General features: G+C 39.5%; 1 protein-coding gene across 3 annotated transcripts in view; it reads right to left on the bottom strand.

Annotated features, from left to right (window-relative positions):
- Positions 1–790: 790 nt before the first annotated feature.
- prkcha (protein kinase C, eta, a) overlaps positions 791–19,379 on the bottom strand; it is a 28,886-nt gene continuing 10,297 nt past the window's right edge. For all 3 annotated transcript variants that reach the window (XM_077620978.1, XM_077620980.1, XM_077620979.1), the window contains 13 exons: positions 17,586–17,649; positions 16,743–16,896; positions 16,628–16,662; positions 16,486–16,559; positions 14,029–14,158; positions 13,802–13,938; positions 13,578–13,706; positions 13,215–13,388; positions 10,167–10,321; positions 7,305–7,443; positions 5,536–5,724; positions 2,059–2,205; positions 791–1,961 (listed from right to left, as the gene is read on the bottom strand). In XM_077620978.1, coding sequence (XP_077477104.1) covers positions 1,812–1,961; positions 2,059–2,205; positions 5,536–5,724; positions 7,305–7,443; positions 10,167–10,321; positions 13,215–13,388; positions 13,578–13,706; positions 13,802–13,938; positions 14,029–14,158; positions 16,486–16,559; positions 16,628–16,662; positions 16,743–16,896; positions 17,586–17,649 — 1,677 coding nt within the window. In that variant the 3' untranslated portion in view covers positions 791–1,811. The remainder of the gene's footprint in view (positions 1,962–2,058; positions 2,206–5,535; positions 5,725–7,304; positions 7,444–10,166; positions 10,322–13,214; positions 13,389–13,577; positions 13,707–13,801; positions 13,939–14,028; positions 14,159–16,485; positions 16,560–16,627; positions 16,663–16,742; positions 16,897–17,585; positions 17,650–19,379) is intronic.

Consider the following 19,379-nt stretch of genomic DNA (forward strand, 5'->3'; position numbering starts at 1 on the left):
ATTGATGTAAGACGTAAACTTAAAAAAAAAAATACAAAATGATGATTGCAAAGTGTTTTCCATCTGTGGTCTGCTTTTTTTTGGGGTAATGCATGTGGGACCATCCTGATTCAATTAGTCAGCACAGACAGCCACTGCTGGCAGCCACGAGTTAGTCTTGGTAATAAAATTAGAACTCCCATTTCTATATTACCCAAGGAAAACTGCCAAAGTGGCCTGAATGAATGGCTAAACAAAACTTAAGGCCATTTAATCTTGTCTCATTCTTTCACTGTGATAGGCCGCCCCATCATGAATGCGACACAATGTCCTGAACATCGATATGCCGTCGAGGACTTGCTGTGATCGATGCTTATATTGGATAAAACTAAGTCCCAGGAAATGTGAACGGAAGTGTCCGCTTTAAAGTTAGAACATTTAATATTACATAGTTGAATCTGAACGATATTGCACGATGTGCTCGCTTCACAATTTCAATCCACTGGCAAAAAGCTGGTAACGTTTTAAACCAAACCCACACAATGGCCACATAGTAGGGGGCCAAAGAGATAAACAGATGCAGGCTTCTTCCTTCGAGCTAACAGGAAGTGCAGTTGTTCTTTTAAAGGGTGGGCAATCCATATCGGGGGCCAGGTTGTTTAGTTTCCTATTGAACAAGAAAGACCCCCTTTCTTTTTATGTTTAAAAGATTGTTTTTGTATCGACAGCTTCTGCTTTCAAGCGCCACACAAAAGGATAATTCACTTCTCTCGTCTTGCTATTTTCTTCAAAAAGGACGACGATGACGCAGTACGGTTTCCTGTTTATTTTCCACCCGTTCTCCCACTAAACTCAGCAGATGCGTCAATTTTGGCTAGAAATGTACAGATATGATTCATCGGGGTGAGACAGAAATATTGATTGAGAATAGTCTGTTTTACAGGTTTGGAATAAGAGCCTACTGTGTTCTCCAGGACCTTGACTAGGTGCCAGATTTTTTTTTTTGGTTCAGGAAGGCAGCAAATAAAGGGATAGGAGTGGTAAAAAAAACAAAACAAGATGACACACTGTACATAATAATTGAAGAGTTGCAAAATGCAATCCTTGGTGAGCAGACAACTACCGGTGTGTTGAAACTTTTAGAGTTCCCGTCTGAGTCAAGAGTGAATCACCAATGCTTTTACCACAATTGAAATCTTGCATCATCCCCAAGATTCTCTACAGAATTTGAATGTGACAAGACAGGGAGGTGAGTGTCTTACTCTCCCTTAAACAAGACTTCATTACAATTATTGAGTCGCTTGGTTTGTTTCAAGATCAAACGGTAATACAAGATTTTAATTTTATTCACTTAGCGAGAAAGGTTTGACGGGTATTTTTTCCCCAGAGTGATGTATCCAGGAAAAAAAAGATTCCACACATGCAGCTGTCTGGGAATTACTGGTAGCCGTCTATAAAACAGAATTGCTGAAGCACAATTTCTTTCGATGCCAATGACGGCAATCGGCATCTAATCCATTTTAACTGGTTAAAATGAATTGGATGTTTACTTTTAAGCGTCTGAAGATGAATGACCGATTGAACGTTTGCCGTCAGTGATGTTGAAGCATGAGTCGCTGCCAAACCCTCGGTTCAAATGGCTCTTCCAACAGGGGGTGAAAACGCATGCCTACAAATAAAAATATCATTTAAAAAATATATGTACAAGTCCATCACGCCATATTATGGTCCAAACCAAAATGCCGTTTGGGAGCGTCATGTTGTCACGTCTTTGGGGAATGTAACGCGCCTGTACGACCGACAGCTGCCTCGGACAAGGATCGAGTAAGCTTTTAGTTCTCCAGCATCTGTGGTGACGTGTATGAAAAGTCTTCAAACTCATCTTGATTGATGGCGGAGATGTGGGGGTCATCGATGGGCGTGAGGGTGGGCTCCTCTCTCGTAAAGTCCGAGTCAAAGTTGTTGACGTCCTCTGGCGTTTTCTGCGAAGGACAGCGCGCACAAGTCAAGGTGAGCGGACTGCAAACACTGTATTAGAACTGCTTGCTATTCGTGAAGGAAGATTTTTATATGGCGTACAATCTTTGGCTTGAAAGGGGGCTCGATCGCTCTACGATTCAGCAAATCCCAGTTAATGCTCTTGAAAAAGGCTTGGGATGTCACAGCAATTTCTCCGCCCTCTGATGCAACACAACCAAGGCGTCGGTCTGGATTTTTGGTCAAGAACTGTGGAGACACAAATGTAGATCAACTAAATCAATGTGAAATACCTTAAAACGATTTTAGAATGTTATGAACAAAATGGGCCCAGTGGACGTGTGGTTGGCACGTCGGCCCTACATTTCTGAGACCAAGGGTTCGATCCCAGGTGCGGATGTTCCTGTGTGTAGTTTGCATGTTCTCCCAGGGCTTTGTGGGTTTTCTCCGGGTACTCCGAATGCACTCTAAATTGTCCCTCGGTACGAATGTGACGCGAATGGTTGCCTGTCTCCTTGAGCCGTGCGATTGGGTGCCCACCAAATTACCGTAAAACCTCTATTTGAGCGGCACCTCTAATAGAACGGTGCAAGAATTGAAAAATAGAATGGCACCTTCTAATTGAATGGCACTACGGGGGAAAGTTTGAAAAAATGGAATGGCACGCCATTGAAATAGAGGTTTTACGGTGGAGGATCTTAACTGGGATAGGCTGCAACACCCCCTGCGACCCTTGTGAGGATAAGCAGTACGGATAATTATTGAATGAATGAAAAAAAATGACCAGTGAGCTTGCAATTGATTTTTGGGATAATCATTTCAGCCAGAGGATCTCCTCGATGATGTACTTTAGGAGGGTAATGCCTAAACTGGAGCCCATCCAAGATGACACTAAATATCGCCCCACTTACAAAAACACAGCGATTTGTCTCTTGGTTCACTACATGACACACTGGCTATGGAAAGTTCAGCTTGCTTCGACCTTCCCAGCTTCCCGGTGTTACGCACAAAGAAACAATAAAAGCATAAATCACAGGGAGGTCTGACAACTGCTACGGGGTGTGACCAGGAAAAAAAGACAATTTTGTTTTGACTTGCCTTCAGCGAGAAAGCAAACAAGCAAATGTATTTTGGAGTGGGATCGAGATAAGGTGCACATTAAGGCTTCCAATGACATTCAGACGAAGCCGACAAAACTAATGAGCCTTTGACTCCCCAGCGACAGTTGCCAGATAAACCCTAAAGTCACTAGAAAGATTAATTCCATTTCCTGAATCAGTCGCTTTCAGTGCCTTTCAACAAAAACATAGAGTAAGTCAAGGTAAACAAAATATTAGAAAACATCAGAGAGCATGACACTAAACTGAAACCACAATTTGAAAATATATTGTTAGATGAATTTGATATGGTGGTATCATTGGTTTTGAACAAAATTATGGCACACTTTGTAATATCCGCAAACATCTGATTATTGTCCAAAGAATTCAAATCTGATCATAATGTGAGAAATTAGTAATTCACATCAGCGGTCAGCAATCTTTTTCTCACCGCGGACTGGTAAAGTTATTTCTATTTTCTCACGGACCGACTAATGGGGAGGGCGACAACTTAAGACAAAATTGTGTGGGTGTGGGGTCGGTGCGTGAATGACACCCACGACGGCAAAAAAAATGTCCCAAGCATAATCGCAATTATTTATCATTATTATTATTATAACAATTTTTTTTCATTTCAAGTAGGAGGGCGAGATCGAAAACATTAATATTTTTCACTCGGACGGACCGGCATTAGGTAACTCACGGACCGGTACCGGTCCACGTACCGGTGGTTGGGGACCAGTGATTTACACAACTAGTTAAAACTAGGTGTGCAACGAAACATTGATCTGAATCGATACATTGATTAGTTAACCCTTCATAATTCATAATAGTCTATAGCACTGAAAGATGAGCAGTGAAAGTGGGTGAGCCCAGTTAAAATCAATTGCTCGTAATGAGTTCAATACCAAGAAAAAATAACCACTGTAGAGTGTTACTGGCGACCATAAAAGGAGTGCATTTCTGTTTATTTAATTTAATGTATATTTGTATTCATTCATAAAAAAGTCAAATAAAAACACAATTATTCAGAATATTCCACTATATATTAATATTATAGTATATATTTGTAATTAACACTTTAGGTCTACTGATGTGGATCACTGGCCTTTATGAGGATGTTTTTTTAAAATTATTATTATTATTGTCACTATTATTATTGTTGTTGTTGTTGTTGTCATTATAATTATTATTGTTGTTGACATTATTATTATTATTGTTGCGGTTGTCATTATTATTATTATTATATATTAAAGCGATGAGCAACAATCCAATCAAATTGTTCAAATCACGAATTAGATATGTTGTTTTATTAAAAATAATTGCTTTACTTCAAAGGTCTTGAATATTCCAGTAACAAGTTTGTCAAAAATGGCAAAATTGCTTTAGTTGAATTGTAACTTACTGTATACAATGTGTGCATATTATAGTCGAAGAGCCATCGCAGGCTCCTTAAATAGAATCAGGGGAGACTTTGTAATATCGGCAAATAACATCTCATTATGTAAAGAAACCATATCGCATTTCATCTTCATGAAATAAGTGATTTACGTTACAATCCCAATCTATTAAAGTGTGTCCTCAAATTTTAAATATTAATTCGGTGGCCCTTGACGGTGACAGATGTCCAATTAGAGGCTCTTTTTATCTGGCTATTGCAAATTTAAATGCACTCATCAGTAGTCCAATCATTTAGAAATGGGAGGGTGGCAGTGAAGGCATATTCATTCATCCACTGCCACCCCTCCCAGTTCTAAAGGATTGGACCTCTCTCGCAGCCAATGACTTAAGGCCATATGGTAAACAATGGTTGCAGTCCTAACAGATCCAATAGAACAACGGGAGCTCATTGATCCTTCTGAGGGGAAAAAGAAGAACCTTGCGGCGGATCAACGATCCTTTTAAATAGAACTGCATGTTTGAAATCCACTCACACTTTTTACGTAACAGGTGACATAAATGAGCTCAGTGGAGCACTTCTTCCAGCATGTTGGAGTAACAACATGCGTAAGGGAGGCGGGCATATTTATAGCCAGTTTACTGAGACTGGGCATTGGACCATGCCTTAATATAGTTATGTAAGACTTGGTCCTAACAGCTGGTTGGAGCAGCGCTTGTAAGCCTGCCCGCTACTCTACAGTCAGAGTCAGTCTGAAGAGTGACACATATTAAAGCAAACAAAGCAGAACAAAGAAGCCTACTGCGATTGGTGCTCTGCAGAGCTACAGAGGAATGTGGAAAATTGATCATTTTGTTAATGATCCCTGTCTGAAGTCTTATCCTGTGCAACTCGGGACACAAACCGAGTGAGAAATGGATTTTTCTCTATCATTAGTTCGGCGTGGAAAAACGGCAGAGTCCAACAGATGCAATCAGGGGAGACCAAATGCCTGCCAAGGACAGAAAGTGACTCACATCCCGATTTGTGAGTGCGCCTTTTCAAGAATGGCGACAGTAAATAAAGAAGTCAATGGGGACCCACCGCTTTGAGGATATCCACTGACTCGACACTGAGCCAGGGGGCGTAAGAAATTTCTTCATTGCGGATCGCCTCGAACAGGTCGTCTTCATTTTCGGCCTCAAAGGGTGCGTGGCCTTGCAGCATCTCGTACAACAGTACCCCCAACGCCCACCAGTCAACAGAGGGCCCGTACTCCATCTCCAAGAGGATCTGGGGGGAAAATAGTCTAGCTTTATTAGGAATTATTAAAGTTCTTTCAAATCAGCGGCCCGGTGGCACGAGTGGTTAGCGCGTCGGCCTCACAGCTCTGGGAACCTGGGTTCAAATCCAGGTCACGTCCACCTGTGTGGAGGTTGCATGTTCTCCCTGGGCCTGCATGGGTTTCCTGCGGGTACTCCGGTTTCCTCCCACATTCCAAAAACATGCATGGTAGGCTGATTGGACACTCTAAATTGCCCCTAGGTATGGGTGCGAGTGTCCATGGTTGTCCGTCTCCTTGTGCCCTGCCATCGGCTGGCCACCGATTCAGGGTGTCCCCCACCTCTGGCCCGGAGACAGCTGGGATTGGCTCCAGCACCCCCCGTGACCCTAATGAGGATAAAGCGGTTCAGAAGATGAGATGAGAGATTTTTAAACCATTATTTTTTCTAGTTTTTTTAAGATTTTAGTTTTAGCACAAGTAAACAGATTCAGAAACTGCATTGTTTCGATTAGATCACCGTATTTTCACGACTCTAAGGCGCACATAAAAGTCTTAAATGTTCTCCAAAATAGACAGGCCGCCTTATAATCCAGTGCACTTTATATATGGACCAATACTAAAATTGTTATCATGATAAAATAAAATAAATCAGTCGATAGAGTACACCATCCTCTACAGCTCTCACAACTACGGCAAGCAGCCCCCGACTCTACTATTTTCCCGAAGAAAAAGTCCTGCGCAGTGACTGCTGGGATATATAGTTCTTTTGTCAATACACCCAATGGATTGTGGCCTGGCGATCGGCATCAACACAGCTTTACGAAGCATGGACGCTAGCTACTAGCTAGCTACTATTTGCGAATGGATTGTGGCCTGGCGACCGGCATCAACACAGCTTTACGAGGCAACTTTGATGGATTTGTGGGTGATGATGACGTGAGTACATTGTAAAATGGCTAAATAAAGTACAACCGAACTCAGTTTTGCTTCCGTTGCCTTTTTAAAAACGTGTTTTTAGCGTGTATCTTTAAGCTGGTGTTTGTTTTTTCATGCCTGGATGCGTCTCTAAAAACGGTGCGTCCTTTGTGTGTGTAAAATACAGAAATAGCACTTGTTATTGACACTGCAGCTAAAAATACGATGCGCCGTATAGTCGTGAAAATACGGTAGATTAGAACTTTATTTCATCCCATATTCGGGAAATTTCTTGGTTGCAGTAGCAGGACAGACACAAGACACACAAGACATTGTAGACCTAGGTAAAAAAGTAGTATTAGTATTAGTTTATTATTATTTTAGTATTTTTACATAGAATATTTCAAATTTGAAGGGTGGGACAAAAAATGTCGTCCAATTTTGCAGTGAGCCATAACATACAGAAAATCTTAATCCCTTAATAATGAAGGCCAAACATGTAGAAGCTAAGGTAAATTCTAATAAGTATATTCCCAGTATTGGTTGATATGTAACTGAAGTTTTCTACCTTCCAGTTAATCATGAGTCTGTCTAGGGTGGAAGGGAGAGGAATTATCTCATCGGCAGTGTTTGCCTTTCTATCTTTTAAAAAGTTCGATAAGTCTGAACTAACCTCAGGGGCAATGTAATCAGGGGTGCCGCAGAAAGTTCTGGCTCCAGTGCCTTCAAATATGCCTTCCTTGCACATGCCAAAGTCTGCCAGTTTACAATGGCCATCCTTGTCTAGAAGAACGTTATCCAGCTTTAAATCCCTGAAAGGCATCACAAAGACATTGAAAATGGAAGGTGACAGTATTTGCTCCGTGACTCGATCATTTTTCTGCTTCAGACGGATCAATGGAAGGGTGAGAGAGGAAGGGGCTGGAGGCTAGTTAGTGATCAAAATCCAACATACATCCAACCTGTCAAATCTGTAGCAGGGTCAAGAAGGGCGGGAAAGATCGTTTGAGGGCTGATTGTCTGACCATATCAGGAAAGAAGAAGCCTTTATCATTCAAATGGCCTTATAGACGGGTAAAAAGAGAAAGCAACATTGTGTTTACTTACTTTGATTGGACACGGACCAAATAAAGCTAAAAGCACTGTGCAATAGATTTTAAACAAGGCTGAGATACAGGAAGGCTGTGCCATAGTGTACCAATATTACCAGTGTATTTTCAGGGATGATGTGAATTTTAAAATATTGCGGTAATTGTTCCTTACAACAATGTTAAAGAGCAAGCGTAGCACAAAAGATTCAACTCCATCTCAAATTAGTATTTCGTAGGGATGAACTGAAATCTTTTTGTAGACCACCATATTAAATAAAAGATGGGTGGGCTTCAAAAACAGCATTATCGGTGTGGTTTTAGTAAAAGACTACCAATACCTGATTTGCCTCATCTCATTATTTAGAATTATTTGAAAAAATGCAGTAAGCAGTTCCAGAATAGTGTGTAGCTTTCAACATTAGTCAAATGTTATCCATAGTTCCTCAGATTAAGGACACTACATTTGCACAGGCCAAATAAACTTATATTACCGATGAGTTACATAAGGTTAGCGAGTACCACTAAATTGTGAAAGTCATTTTAACTGGAACAGAAAGCAGAGAACAACGCTGTATAACATAGAGCAGTTTGACGCAATGGACAGTAAGTGTAAAAACAGTAGAAGTGAACTGAATAGTTTCAAGGAAACAACATGAGCTGTTAATTGTATTGACCTAAAAAAAATCCAGTTTCTTTGCCAGCATGGCTGTCAAAAACACCGCAATAAATTAACTGGGAGCGGAAGCCTTCTACTCAGAAGAACTGAAATGGTGCCAATGATTCAGGGTTTCGCCAGTTGAAAAGTTTTAAGGTACGAAATGAAGATTTTCCATGTAGTAGTAAAATAACAAAAACAGTTCGACGTACAAAACCAGACTGAACAGCAGTGGTTTTCTAAACTGACTCAACTGACTTGAGAATTTCCAGGAAAACACAGAGGATTCTACTCTCTAGGAATTATGAGAGCAACTTTTTATTACAAAAGATCATAGAGAAAAAAAACCCGGTTTTATCATTTCCTTTCCTGTTAATTCTATTGTGGCTTGCAAGCAGCGTTGTTCCCTGCAGGCAACAGTCATGCTTTATGACATGCCACACTTGTGGCCGACACATTGGCAGGCTAAGTATAACTCAGGTTTTATCATTTGAACACGTGATGGCCTTTATCACAAACTGCCATCCAGACCTCAACACCAGTCAGCAAACTGGCAGAAAAGACAATACAGTGGTACCTCTACATACGAGCAGCTCTACCTACGAGATGCTTGAGATACGAGGAAAATTTCTAGGAAATAATTCGCTCTAGATACGAGAAAAATTTAGAGATGCGAGAAAGCCAGGTGGCCATGACAAGAGAGGCTGTTTATCGTCTTTTTTTGCCGCATCCCTTTCGTGTATAACAGATATCTACGAGCACTGAACAATTTCTTCACACGAGTTTCTCCTACACATGGACCAGAAAACGCACAACGCGCATGCGCGGGCAAAAAGAGGGCTTTCTGGGTAGTGAAGTATACTCGTGCACACAACACCGATAGGCAATGGCACCCTTTCTCAGAATAAAACTTCATTAACCACAATCAATACGTGGGTAGGCTGAGCTGTTGCATTTTTTTCCTTCCTTAGCCTGTTAGCTCCCGCGATCGCTCATTCAAGACTACTTCTCGTTGGCAAGTGGTCGTGCGTTATCCTATTGTGAGGACATTTGCGTGCATCATTTTCAGAATATTTTGAAGGGAATACAACAGCAAACAGCCCATCGATAGCGAACGTGAGGGTGGAGGCGTGGCAAACAGCTAACCCGCAGAACGAAGGTAAAAAAAATTAAAACAAAATTAGAATTTCAGTTTTGTGTAAAGTTACATTAAACGTATGTTTGCGTGTGTCTGTATATATTAATCCATGTTAACTTAAATTTGTTTGTTCGGTTACGAGTGTGTTGTCAACTAACTACATTAAAGAAAGATTGCAGGGGACAATATGTTGCTGCCATGGACAGTGGATTGTTTTTATATTTCTCGTGACTTGTGCAAAAACTGCAGTGTTTATGACAGTGATCTTTAGGCATGGTGATGACATGCGCGAGGAGGACGGAAAACAAATTGACAACATGCTATACAATGTACAGTATGTGTAATGTACAGTATGCGCACTATAAGTAGTTCATGAGGATGTTGAGGACATATATTGCAACATCCTGCTTAGAAAAATATTTCATGAGCACAAAATGGACGCAAGTTTGACGCAATACAAAACAGCCATTGTATTGTTTAATTATAAAACATTATTATAAAACGCTTCACTTGATTTATTCCGTGATAAAATAATCTCAGTTCAATTCCAAGAATATTTGTTCATAATAAGTACGATTTTCACTATGATTTGACTTTTTTAAAGGCAGATTTGTGTGTGCGTGTGTGTGCATATATGTGTGTCATTCATACCGATAGATGATCCCTTTGCTGTGCAGGAACATGAGAGCAGAGGTGATCTCGGCTGTGTAAAAACACGCCCGAGGTTCATCAAATCTTCTGGACTTTTGAATATGGAACATTAAATCTCCACCATTTACAAACTCCATCACGAAGAAGAGACGGTCCTGTGAAATACAAAGAGATATAACTTACATTTGTGGACAGCGCACCCAAAAATATACCAAGTGGCTCCAGAGAAGAGTTTGCGTTATCAGTCGTGACTTGTCACGGGGCCAAACTCTTCTTCAAGGGCATGGCGGCAGCTCATATACTTCACGTAGCTGTAATGGATTGCATTTCAACTAAATGTGGTTTGAAGTTAGTGGAGTGAAAAAATATTGATCAAATCCATAAATCTTTCGTTCTCATTACAGGCCGTGGTCGCCATGTAATGTAGAAATAAGAGCCGGGGGAAGAAGAGTGGGCTGAAGGATGTGATGAAGGGGACTGCCTGTAAAGTTTCATCAACTGCTCAGACAAGCAGCAAACTGTGCGCAGAGCTGCAAAACTTTGGAGAAATCTCCTTTTCTACATTCAATAATGCCGAGGACCAAGCACCAAAAGCATCTTTGGTAACGTCAAGGACTTAAATTAGCTAAATAAAAGTAAAGAAGCCAAAATCGCAATCACTATCTTTAACTTAGTCATTAAACAATAATGTGTTTACATTTTTAATCATTAAGTAATGTTTATTTTTGATGTGTTCAGTACCACCAACAGTGCATGCCATTTCATTGTACAGTGGTACCTCGAGATACGAGCTTAATTCGTTCCGGGACTGAGCTCATATGTCGATTTACTCGTAACTCAAATGAACGTTTACCTTAGAAATAAATTAATTTGTTCCAGCGCTCTGAAAAAACACCCAAAAGAGGATATTGGATTGGAAAAACATTTTTATTTATTCAAATTCGCCATATATTAACGAAGTAACAAATAACTAGTGGTTTAATAGTACTAAAATGTGTTTAATATTACTAAAATTAGACGGATTTCGCGGAGGGGAGAGAGACGGACAGAGAGAGGGGGAGGGACTTTTTGCATGGCAATGCGCTCGTAACATAACATAAATAAATTTAAATGAACTTGGATTACGATGCAGACACTCAAAAATAAGTTTAATCTGATGTTACACTAAACTTAATTCTAATTTTGTTTGACATTTTGATACCTTTCTTCTCCCAGGTTGGCTCTATTGGCCCCGCCTCCACCCTGACTTTCAGATGCAACCTATCGAGGGTTGTTTACTTTTGTATTCCCTTCAAAATATTCCCAAAATGATGCACACAAATGTCCTCACAATAGGATAACGCATGACCACTTGCCAACGAGAAGTAGTATATACTCCTCGTATTAGTGATCGATCCGCCATTCACTGTCTTACGGGAAAAAAAACAATGAAAAAATGCAACGCTCTGCCCAATGCTCGCAGAGACATTACACGAGGGAGTTGTGACCAGAGAGACATTACACGAGGGGTTTGCGGGGAGAGAGACAGTACCCATGATGTTCTTATGTGCAGCCTCTCGCGTCCGCTGTCTGCTCGTATATCAAAATTTGTCTCGTATCTCAAGATAAATATTTGCCTGAAATTTTACTCGTATCTCAAATTGCTCGTATGTCGGCGCACTCATATGTTGAGGTACCACTACAATAGCTAAAAACAAGTCAAGTAATTTAATTGTAGGAGATAGTAGTAACTTGTTTGCTCATTGATTAGAATCATCATATTTTTTCATTCACTCCTTAAAGGTGTTAGATCTAGAAGCAAGAATGTCACTGCAGGGATATAAAAGAATATTGGAGGATGCCGTCTGGCCAAGTAATCAAATATAACTTTTAGAGCATTTGCATGACTAGGACACACAAACTTGATCATGATTAAGATCATCTAACAAATGAACGAGGCCAGTTTTACTTCCTATGACAATTTCCTTTCATGTTATTTTAAAGTGTGCCTGACTGAAGACATAGTGCACGGTTTCCTGTCTTGGTCTAAAACAGCACATGACGTAGTGGAACTAAGCCACTTCAGACTGTACCGCTGTGATTGGGCCAAAGGAGCGTCAGAGTTAATACTTGTCTTAATGCTGCTCTATTCCAAACCTGTGTGAAAGAGGTCAGCAGAGGCTCTATAAGTATACCAAAACAAGATTAAGACTGTCCTCAGGTAAAAAAAGATAAATGGGCATGCAACATGCAGTCTCTTCAATTGGACAAGTTGATAACTGCTGCCACCTGTTGAACAAGTAATATAATGCATTACTGAACTGTTAGAATAGAGATAAATAATAGAGGGCCTTTATTTAACTCCTTGAACTCAAACATGAGCATTCACGGCCAATCTTCCCATTATAAATGAATTGGACATGTATAGCTGTGAATAGCATGCAATGACTTAAATAATATGGGGGGGGAAATCAACTTTAGACAGTTATGTGGTGCCGTAACTTATTTTTTTACCTGTTTTAATTTAGCCTTCATTAACATTGTATTAATTTATAGATGTATGCATTAAAAATAATGTAATAAAATACAAAGCCAATGATTTTTTTTAGAAAATGATTTTAAGCGTTAACTTTCAAAAGCTGTCTACTGTGATGACCACTGTCTTGAAAAGGATTAAAAGAACTGTGATTTAAAATCAAGTTCAACGTGTCCACATGGGCCAATCTTAAGCATAGTATTCCATATTAAGTAGTATGCCACAGAAAATATTCAACTTGAAAGAAAACAAAAGATGTTCTATTATCGACTGGATATACTCATTGTAATTGAGAACTTTTCCAATATAAATAATTATAACAAATCAAAGTAATTTATGGACCTATTTTATAAAAAATATTATGCAATCTTACAATATACAGCATGCAGTGTGATATGTGAAAGCCAGATTTCCAAGGTAAGGGTTTAGTTTTCTTCAAGTATCATTTCCATTTAAAATGAATGCAGTGATGTAAAACTTTGCCTTTCAAGGGTTACTAGATTCAGGCACGAGGGTCTCTCGTCTCTACTGACCATAGTCTGGAAGCAGCAGTACAGCTGTGTGAGGTACGGGTGCAAGCTTGCCATTGACAAAACCCTCTTTTCAGTCATGGTACACTCCACATCATCGTCCTGTAAGATGATGTCCTTTTTCAATACCTTGATGGCAAAAACCTTATCTTTGCTGTTGAGTCTAGCAAGCATGACCTGAAAAAAGAACAAGCATATGTTTTCCGTTCAGGCATTTTTGACCAAAACACATTCACGGTCAAACATTTAACATCGTTCCGCGAAATTCGTCTAATTTTACTTCTATTAAACACATTTTATTACTATTAAACCACTAGTTATGTGTTACTTTGTTAATAGATGTCAAACATTTAACATCTTTCCCACCTTGCCGAAGCTCCCTTTGCCCAGCACTTGCAGAAATGTAAAGTCAGAGATGTCGAATTGACGGACCTCTGCTGGCTTTTTTATACTCTTCCACCTTTCAGAGGGCTTCTTGGTCATGGTTGGACCAAGCTGTAAACACAAAAGAAATAGGGAAACATTTTTGGTGTAATCATGGCCATGATAAAGTGGAATTGCATTTACTTGAGTTCAGAGAATGCTCATACGTTTGGGGGGTATTTTTCTGGGATTTGTACAGTTTGTATTCCCATCTGTGTCATCCGGTTAGACAGTTCAGCAGTGTCGACTCCACAGTTTTGGGCGACATTTCCTTCGCACCGTATGTGAACGTTAAGTTTACAGCCTGGAAAATGAAAATTCAAAGAGCAGAAAAATTATACGAGCACAGCAAAGTGAGAGACGTGCGCCAAAGTTTTCATTTTAGGCATCTTACTATAGCACTGCAGGCCCTGCCGGACAAATCCCCACAGCAGTGATCCACAATGGTTACAGAAAGTGGGGGTCTTGTAGTTGTGGATGTTGAACTGGTGAGGGAGGTTAATGCTGAAGCCGGAGCATATAGACTGTAAAAGATTGCAGCAACAACAAAAATTGCTTTGTTGTTATACTATTATTTGTCTATAAATATTACTGAAGCGTTTCTGTGTGAACATCCATGGCAACGTAATGCTAATTTTCACAATTGCTGTTCTAAATATTGACCTTGGAATATCAGAGGTCAAGAAAGGGATGGTAAAAATTTCCCGTATTTTCCGCACTATAAGGCGAACGGCCTATCTTAAAAGTTGTTTCATGTATAAAGGCATACTGGATTAGAAGACACAGTAGTAGCAGTGGTGGTATTAGTAGTAGTATAGTGGGAGATTGTGTTATATATACATCCACTAGGTGGAACTGTGGTAGCAGTGGTAGTAGGGGGTTGTGTTACACTACATCCACTAGATGGAGCTGAAGAAGTAGTAGTTGTTATTGTTGTGTTATACACACACTAGATCAGGGGTAGGGAACCTATGGCTCGGGAGCCACATGTGGCTCTTTTGATGGGTGCATATGGCTCTGAGCTAAAATATGGAAACCGGTGGTGAGGGAGCCAAGTCCCAAACGGACCAATAGGAACGTCACGTCGGAGCTGTGGCATTGATTTGAGTCTTCTGCATTCATTCTCTCATTGATACTCATTGAACTCATTGATATTCATTGATTAGCAACAACGTAATAATGTTGTCTGAAAGAATTCAGAGACTTTTTGTACTTTAAAAGTAGGAAAATGACTAAAAAAAATGGGCACATTTTCATGTAGTTTGACTTTTAAATTGGGAGTATGGCTCTCAAGGAATAACATTTGAAAATGGGAATTGTTTATGGCTCTCTCTTTCAAAAAGGTTCCCGACCCCTGCACTAGATGAAGCCGTAGTAATATTAATGGGGAGTGCTATATACATCCACTATCTGTAGTAGCAGTATTGGGTTGTGTTATAGATCCACTAGATCAGGGGTGGCCAAGTCCGGTCCTCGAGTAGCTCCTATCCAGTCTGTTTTCCATGTCTCCCTCCACCAACACAGCTGAATCAAATAATTGGGATAGGTATGAAGCTTCTGGACACCTTGCTGATGAGTTGATCATTTGATTCAGGTGTGGTTGAGTAGTGAGATATGGAAAACAGACTGGGTAGGTGCTCTCGAGGACTGAACTTGGCCACCCCTGCATTAGATGGAGCTGTAGTACTAGTTGTACTACAGCTGTAGTAGTAATAGTAGTAGTGGTTAGGGCACATGTGTCAAAGTGGCGGCCCGGGGGCCAAATCTGGCCCGCCACATCATTTTGTGTGGCCCGGGAAAGTAAATCATGAGTTCCGACTTTCTGTTTTAGGATCAAATTAAAATGAAGAGTATAGATGTATATTACATTTCCTGATTTTCCCCCTTTTAAATCAATAATTGTAAATTTTTAATCAATTTTTTCTGTTTTTAGTTCAAAAATCATTTTGTAAAATCTAAAAATATATTTAAAAAAAAGCTAAACTAAACATTGTTTTAGAAAAAATCTAAATATTATATCTAAATCGTCCGGGCCACGTATAATCAAGTTGACGTTAACGCGGCCCGCGAACCAACCCGAGTCTGACACCCCTGGGTTAGGGGTTGTGTTATACATCAACTAAATGAGGGTTAGGGTTTTATTTTTCGTTGGTGATGACTGGGGTGGCAAGTCAGTCTTTTAGGGTGGCAGATGCCACCCCACGCCTCCTTAGTAAATCTGCCCAAACACCGAGTATAATTGGGAAGACAAGAGGGACAAAAAAAAAGGTTTGGGCCTTGTGCAATCTGAGGTCAAAAAGAGAATTTAAAGGAATCGTCAGTTTTATAGACTGCTAACGATAATGCAAATGAATACATAAAGTGGGTGTACAATATTGGCCTTTCACCAACTTAAGCTGCCGTTTAGCTCATCACCAAATAAGTTCATCTAAAGAAAACTGCAACTATGACTGATTCCAGTGAATCACTGTCTTAAGGGGAACCATTACACCATCGCTATCTACTGTACAGCCTGGTCAAAGTGCTGAACTTCATTATTGCAAATAACATCACAAGATATCTGGAACCCATGGCTGCGTTGTAGAAAAGCATCATACTACCTGAGGGGCGAGCCCAGAAAAGATCTGAGAGGATACTATTTTGTGTTATCAATATCAATGTATAGCAATTGGTGTGTGGCTCCATCTTTATTCTGTCTTAGATTAGATTAGAATTATATTTCATCCCGTATTAGGGAAATTTCTTGGTAGTTGTTGAGCACGGTGGTAAATTGGGAGGGGAACCCCTAATTCTACCAGGACGCCCCAAAATAAAACTGAAAAATAAATAGGAGAAAATGGAGTGACACTACCTCTGATCTTTTCATGCGTGGACAGACAGTGACGACTTGTTGGTGGCAACGCTTGTGAACCACACATGTACAGACTATAGTGGGGGGAAATCCAAATCAGAAATAAAGCTCGACTCTAAGCAGAATAAGAAAATAAGGTCACCTTGGCACTGGTAGCCTTGCTTTCCAAATACACCCCTGTTGAAAAGGGCAAAAAACACACACATTTAGGTTCACGCCTGTGTTTGTGAAAGCTTGGTAATGACGAATTTGCCCACCAGATGAAGTCTTTGCAGTGGAAACAGAAGGTGGGCTGGCGAAGAAAAGTGGACATGAATTTGTGACCGTTAACCTGGTGGACTTTCCGTCTCACGGCCCCCTGACGCCTCCTGTTAAACGCCTTGTGGTTTTTGGGCGCTTCAACGGCCTCATCTGTAGACAAACAAGTAAATCGGAAGAAATTACAGCATGAACTTGAATGAATTTCATGTGCATCTGCTAATGACGCCTTTCAACTCATTTGAAAAAAAAACAAACTAAAAAAACAAAAAAACCTTACCAAACAAGTCACGGAACAATAATCCACCATATAATTTGCGTGTGTTCCTGTTCCCTATTGTAACATTGATACGTCTGGTATGGGAGTAATTCCCAAACTGTGTGGTTTGAGAATGTGTGCAGTGGGGTAACTCCAATTCGGAAAATTTCTGTACACTTGAGAACAATTTAAATAAATTAAAAAAATCAAGTTTAATTTTGAAGTTTTTAATAAAATAAGAACAAACATCTTTTTTTATATTGTTTAAAATAGGGTGGGGTCTAAAGTTTAACAAAAAAAATATGATTCTGTTTTTTTTTCCACCTAAAAATGTGTTTAAAAAAACATGTCAGACAAAAACTGTGCTCCCCATTGTTATTTCTTTACTGTTGAGTGACAGGCTGTCCACAAGAGTAAGTAAAATAATAATAATCAAAAAACAAAAGGGATTTTACATGTCTAGCACCATAAATTGTACTGAAAGATGAGCATTCACAGCCGATCTTCCCAGTTTAAATGAATTGGATGACTATTATTGTCAATGGGTAAAATATGACAAAAAAGCATTTAGCAGTGACCTCACCATCAATGAAGGATCCATTGAGCTTGATAAAGACGTAAATGCTGCCTTCAGGCTCCAAATCCATCTGCAGAATAACAAGCAAAACACAATTTTCATTGTCATTGGAATACCTAGTTCTATTAAGCCACAATTCCTATTTGCGCATATGTGTGACGGCAAGTGCAATGTAAACCAACTGATTAAACTTGTGTGATGTTTCACGTACGTTTGAAGGTTTTTAATGTCATTCAAAACAAACTAATAATTCGATTTTTGGAAAAACTATTGATACATGAACTGAGTAAATACTGTGAGTGAATGCATCTTAGTTTTTTCAGGTACAAAAATAATAGGAATTTAAACAACTTGACAGAGACAGTAAAACCAGTCAAACAGGTTGTGCTGGTTGTTGAGGTGTGTTCCTCAGCAGAGAGGGATGTCACTAATGAGTGAATCATGAGGAATATACAGTATATAGACCAAGAAAAGTTTTTTATTTTTTTTAAGTCTAGGCTTTGAGCAGTCATTCAGAGTGCACTGTCATTATACAGTTTTGAAATGAAAGCAGGGTTCTCAAAGGTATTTAAACAAAGAGATTTGATTAAAAGCAGAATCATACAGCATATTATTCACACATGGATATTTCACGATTGGGATCCCTCCCTGCATTTATCAAAGTCTTAAAAGATAAAGGCAATTAATCTGTCCTGGCATGACGGGATCTAAGTGCCAAATTTGACCCAGTTGATGAAAAACACCCTACTCAGCAGACCTGAACTAGGGCTCACTGACATTTTCCAAATCAGATTTAGAAAACGGGTATATTTCTTTGTATCAATCGGAAACAAAGAGTCTAAACCACGTGTGTCAAAGCGGCGGCCCGGGGGCCAAATCTTGCCCGCCACATCAATTTGTGTGGCCCGGGAAAGTAAATCATGAGTGCCGACTTTCTGTTTTAGGATCAAATTAAAATGAAGAGTATAGATGTATATTAAATTTCCTGATTTTCCCCCTTTTAAATCAATAATTGTAATTTTTTTATCAATTTATTCTGTGTTTTTAGTTCAAAAATCATTTTGTAAAATCTAAAAATATATTTAAAAAAGCTAAAATAAACATTGTTTTAGATTGATAAAAAACTGAATATTCAGGGATTTTAATCCATTTATAAAAAAAATAATCGAAATATTATATCAAAAATGATCCGGCCCTTGTGAAATCAAGTTGACGTTAAAGCGGCCCGCGAACCAACCCGAGTCTGACACCCTTGGTCTAAACGAACCATCGCATTTGGAGTTCCGCAAGTGTCCGTTCTCCGACAGCTTTATTTAACATCCATATGCTTCTTTTCGCTTACAACATCTCTTTCATTTCAAGTCGTCAATTGTGCAATTTTTTTTTTAGAAATGCTGAAAATTTAGACATATTATGCCCTTTTTTCAGGTTCACATTATCATGATAAAAAAAACAGTCCTATATAACTTTAGCGAGAAATCGAGATTTGCACTGATAATAATGTGAGCAAATCCTTTCATATGATAACATCGTAGCTCTTCCTACTAGAAGATGCTCCTTCTATGCAGTCTGTTGGCTGCACTCACAGCAGCTATGTCATGGGAGAGCTTTGTTCATTAAGCAGTACTATTGGTCAAATTCAAAATGACTCGATTACTGACACATTTTTGGAAAAAGGCAGATGACAAAGGGGTTAGTTGTTGTGTAATTTCACACTTGAGCGGCACGGCCCTTCCTGACACATCTATTTGTGCACATGAAAAAATGAATGTTGAACTATACCCTTTAAGTAAAATTTTC

The sequence above is a fragment of the Stigmatopora argus genome, chromosome 15 (genome assembly GCF_051989625.1).
Source record: "Stigmatopora argus isolate UIUO_Sarg chromosome 15, RoL_Sarg_1.0, whole genome shotgun sequence".
NCBI classification, from domain to species: domain Eukaryota; kingdom Metazoa; phylum Chordata; class Actinopteri; order Syngnathiformes; family Syngnathidae; genus Stigmatopora; species Stigmatopora argus.